Consider the following 4,115-nt stretch of genomic DNA (forward strand, 5'->3'; position numbering starts at 1 on the left):
CTCCATCAAAGTTGTCCTTGAGTCAGAGCTGTTGACGTTTATCAGCTGGCCCCTAACAGTCAGATGGATGTTCGGGAGAAGCCGCTAAAATCGCACAAGTTCCGGTTTCATGTGATCAACGATGCTCCGTGTCTCTGTCAGCTGTTTTACTGAGCCATGAGCTCCATGAAGAGAGTCCAGAGATCCCACTAGATGGATCCTTCCAGCGTGACCTCCAGGATCCAGACCTGCACACACACTCAGACTGCAGGGATTTAGGATCGCATCACTCACCCTCGACTGGTGAGAGAGAAGGAGTGTGTGTGTGTGTGTGTGTGTGTGTGGTTTGAAGGCGTGACCTCGTCATTAAGAGAAGTAAGAAGTTCCTGGTTTGAAGTGAAGAAGAACTGAAGCAGCATTAAACCATCAGAGCTCTGAGATGAAGCACACTTTGCTCTGCTTCATCTTCCTCAGTGAGTAAATTCACTTTCTCTGTTCTAACTTTTATTTGTCTCCATTTTATTTTCATTTGTAGGTAATCGCTCCGTTTTACAACTCACTTCTTCTCTGTCATAGTTACTGGTTTCTGTGGTTAAACAGTGTGAAGTTTGGAAATGAATCAAACACGCAGCTTATTGAAAGCATAAGAAAACTCCTTGAAATGTATAAACATGTGGAATTTAAATGTTTCCACAAACTTTATTATTTTGTTTCACACCAGTTTGATCCCCAAAATTTCTACTTTATGTTGTACACAGAATCTGTAATCAAATACTTTTCCTCCTCTTTGAGAGACAGACTTACAACACTGATGAAACAGCACTCTGTGTTTCATTTCTTTTTGAACTGAAACGTTTGGATGTTTAGCAGCAGATGTAAAACACTCATTTCACATGTAAACATAGAAACAGATGATGGTGATGATGATGTCATCAAAGATAATAATAATAAATCTTTTTCACAACCTTAAACTCTGAATCTTCCACATCAGATGCTTTGTGTTCGTGTATCAAACAGGAAGTTTGCTGTTTGCAAATAAAACCAGAAAAATGAAGTTAACTGAACTTCTGTCATCAGTTCAAATTAATATCATCTGTCACATTTAATCTATAGTAAGATTGTAACTAATGATTGTTCATCCTTTCAGCAGCACTTCAGGATGGAAACACTGGTTTGGTCAAAGCACAAACTCGCACCCACAGAGCAGAGGAAGGAGGAAACATCACAGTTGCATGCAACTTTTATTTGCCTGGAAGCAGGAAACTCTTCTGTAAGGAAAAATGTGAAGATGGAAACATTCTTGTTGAAACATCTGATGATGCAGCTCAGAACGGCAGATACAGCATTAAATATGTAAAAAAAGGTCTTACCTCATCTGATATTATGTATGTGAGCATCACACAGCTGAAACAGTCTGACTCAGGACGGTACAGGTGCTCTTTGGACAGAGTCTTGGTGACAGATGGAAACGATGATTTTGAGCTGATTGTCACAGAAGGTGAGTTTCTGCTAACAGTCGTGTTTGTCTTTGAAGGGTGTGACAGAAGCTTCACGTCTCAAAAGCAGCTACTTTTCCTTCAAATCACCTACAGATGTTATATTATCTGAAACATCAAGTTTCATCAGTTCTGCTGTCAACAGCCCATAACCACGTCAGTCACATGCAGATATATAAACTGCTTCAAGTGGGTCTTATTATGACTCTGATTGGTTTCATTGTTCACAGCTTCAACCCCTTCAAACACCAAACGGGACTCTGAGACCTTTTCAGCTTCAGTGTTTCTCTCATCAGCCTCCACACCACCAACAGCACAGAGTTTAAGCTCAACTTCAGGAAGCTCCACACCTTCATCAGCCTCCTCTGGAAGTTCAGGTACGTTATAGATTTTTATATGTATGCAGATTTACATGTGATGAAGATCCATTAATGAGTGAACTACACAAGAATGACACATTACGAGCTGTGGAAGAATCACTCTGATCTTTTAGTGAAGTTAAAGAGAAAAACTGTAGAAATAAGTTTCCACCACAGCAGGTCAGCAGCTGAGAGAGGACATGGCTGACTTCCTCAGAGCAGCACTGCATGAGATCTGTGCTAGATGACAGATATAGACTGTGATTAGCACATTTCTGCCTTCTGCAGCACAACTTGTTACTCTGTATGTGCACAACTTTACTGCTAGATGAACAGACCTGGAGGCCACATGTTTACACTGCGAGTAAAAGAAATCTTCTCTGTTAAACTCCTGCAGATGTGCTGATTTATGTGGGTCTGATTCTGCTCGTTATGATCGTCGTCTTATCAGCAGCTCTGCTGATTTTCTACATGAAGAGCAGGACCACTAAACCCAGAGGTGAGGCACAGATTTAATATTCTGTCAAACAATAGAAATGTCAAAACGTAGCATGTACGCTATAATCTGCTGCCTTATTCAGTGTACTGGTAAATAATCTGCCTTTAAAAGGTGTTTATGATGACAAAGTATAATTTTTTATCACCATTTAAACACAACAACCAAATAGAAAAGATTTTTCTCTTCCACATTTTTCCACCTTTTTTTGTATAAAATCAGTGTAACTCTGATCCAGTCACCACGATGAGAGTGTGTCTGCGTCATGGTAACACCAGATAATCTCAGGCTGACAGAGCTGCTGTGAAAACAGACCGTTGGACTGAAAGGTGTTACTGATCTGATGGTGACGATCACCAACAGTCTCACTTGGATATGTTCAAAAATAATCCTTCAAAATAACAGTTTTATCAAATAACCATAAAACACAGGGAAACATGGCACCATGGTTGATCAGTCTCAGCTCAGAATGTCCCAGTTTGCATGAATTAAGTCAGGTGTGATGTTTCTGTCACGCTGTTTTCACCTTTGAAGTTCAGTCTGTTTGTAAAAAGAGCACCGGATGTTCATTTATGACTCACAACAGAAACAGTGGTAGCAGATTTGATTGATATAGTTTTGATTCTTTATCAGTCATGTGTCTTATTTAACTGTAGTTCATATGAAGTTCTTCATATCGTTCCTGAGTTTAGTTCCTCGGGTTCTTCTTCCTTTTATGTGTCTTAAAGACAGATGTTTATTTTCTGAGCTGCATGTTTTTCAGGACCTCCTGTGGAAACGGACACAGAGGTGAGTTTTAGGACCTGTGACACACATCAGCTTCATTATTGTTTGCTTTGCATCTGTCAGCTGGTTTATTCTCCTGCTGCAGGCCGACAGGTTGTATGAAGAGATCAGAGAGGGTGACGTAGCGAGCAGGTCACCTCCTGTAAAAGTGTCTTCAGTTTATGATTACGCCAAAGGTCCCCGTTCAGGTGGAGATGAAAGCGGAGGCATCTACAGCCTCGTCACCTCTGCTCAGAACAACGTGAGTAAAACTGTGTTGTGATTCTAAGCTGAGGCCATAAAGCAGGCAACTGTTTGTGTAGTGAAGTAATTCATCTGTTCTCAGACAACAAACTCAGATTCTAAAGTTTGATCTCACTTTTGTATCGCAGGTTGAAGACAACTCGCATAGTCTCTGTTACTCTGAGGTGGATTTTTCCCACAGTCCTGACACAAACGGCGCCCCCTGTGGTAACACAGCTGATGTCGTCTACTCCAAGTCTTCAGAGGACCTCAGCACCACCAACCACACCAACGATGCTTCACCTTCTCTGTACTCTACTGTTACATCAGTATGAACTACATCAGGACTTAAGCTATGGATGAAGTCTTAACTCTCTCAGTGGACAACAGCTCAACACAAAAGCTTATTTATTTTTCTGCTTTTGACATGTTTTGAAGTTAAATGTGGAGTCAGCCTCGGGGTAAAGTGACTTTTATTTTAGCTTAACATTGAACTAAAGGATGTTGCAATACCACAGTTATAATAGCATATGTTAGCAGTATGGTATGATGCTACAGCACAGATCCAATAAAAAGAGAACGGTGCATTTTGAAGACTTCCAGCCTTCTGTACTCATCTCTGGAGTATTCCATCATTGCATTTAGCAGTTGAGACTGCAGAAAGTTAATGTACAGACCGCTGTGTGAGGATGAATGTGCAGAGTGATTAGGTCAGCCCGGACGTTTCACCTCTTTCAGATGACGTTTAGCTGAGAAAAGCCACAGCATGCAGATAAA

General features: G+C 40.9%; 1 protein-coding gene across 1 annotated transcript; it reads left to right on the forward strand.

Moving 5' to 3' along the window:
• The first annotated feature begins 1,362 nt into the window (after positions 1-1,362).
• On the forward strand, positions 1,363-4,115 carry LOC120727949. Its single transcript, XM_040022563.1, has 6 exons — positions 1,363-1,477; positions 1,706-1,852; positions 2,232-2,333; positions 3,094-3,119; positions 3,202-3,357; positions 3,488-4,115. Exons 1-6 carry the CDS (start codon positions 1,363-1,365, stop codon positions 3,671-3,673), a joined length of 732 nt encoding a protein of 243 aa, XP_039878497.1. The 3' UTR covers positions 3,674-4,115.

This window comes from Simochromis diagramma, unplaced genomic scaffold (genome assembly GCF_900408965.1).
Source record: "Simochromis diagramma unplaced genomic scaffold, fSimDia1.1 OVJJ01000308.1, whole genome shotgun sequence".
Classification (NCBI taxonomy): domain Eukaryota; kingdom Metazoa; phylum Chordata; class Actinopteri; order Cichliformes; family Cichlidae; genus Simochromis; species Simochromis diagramma.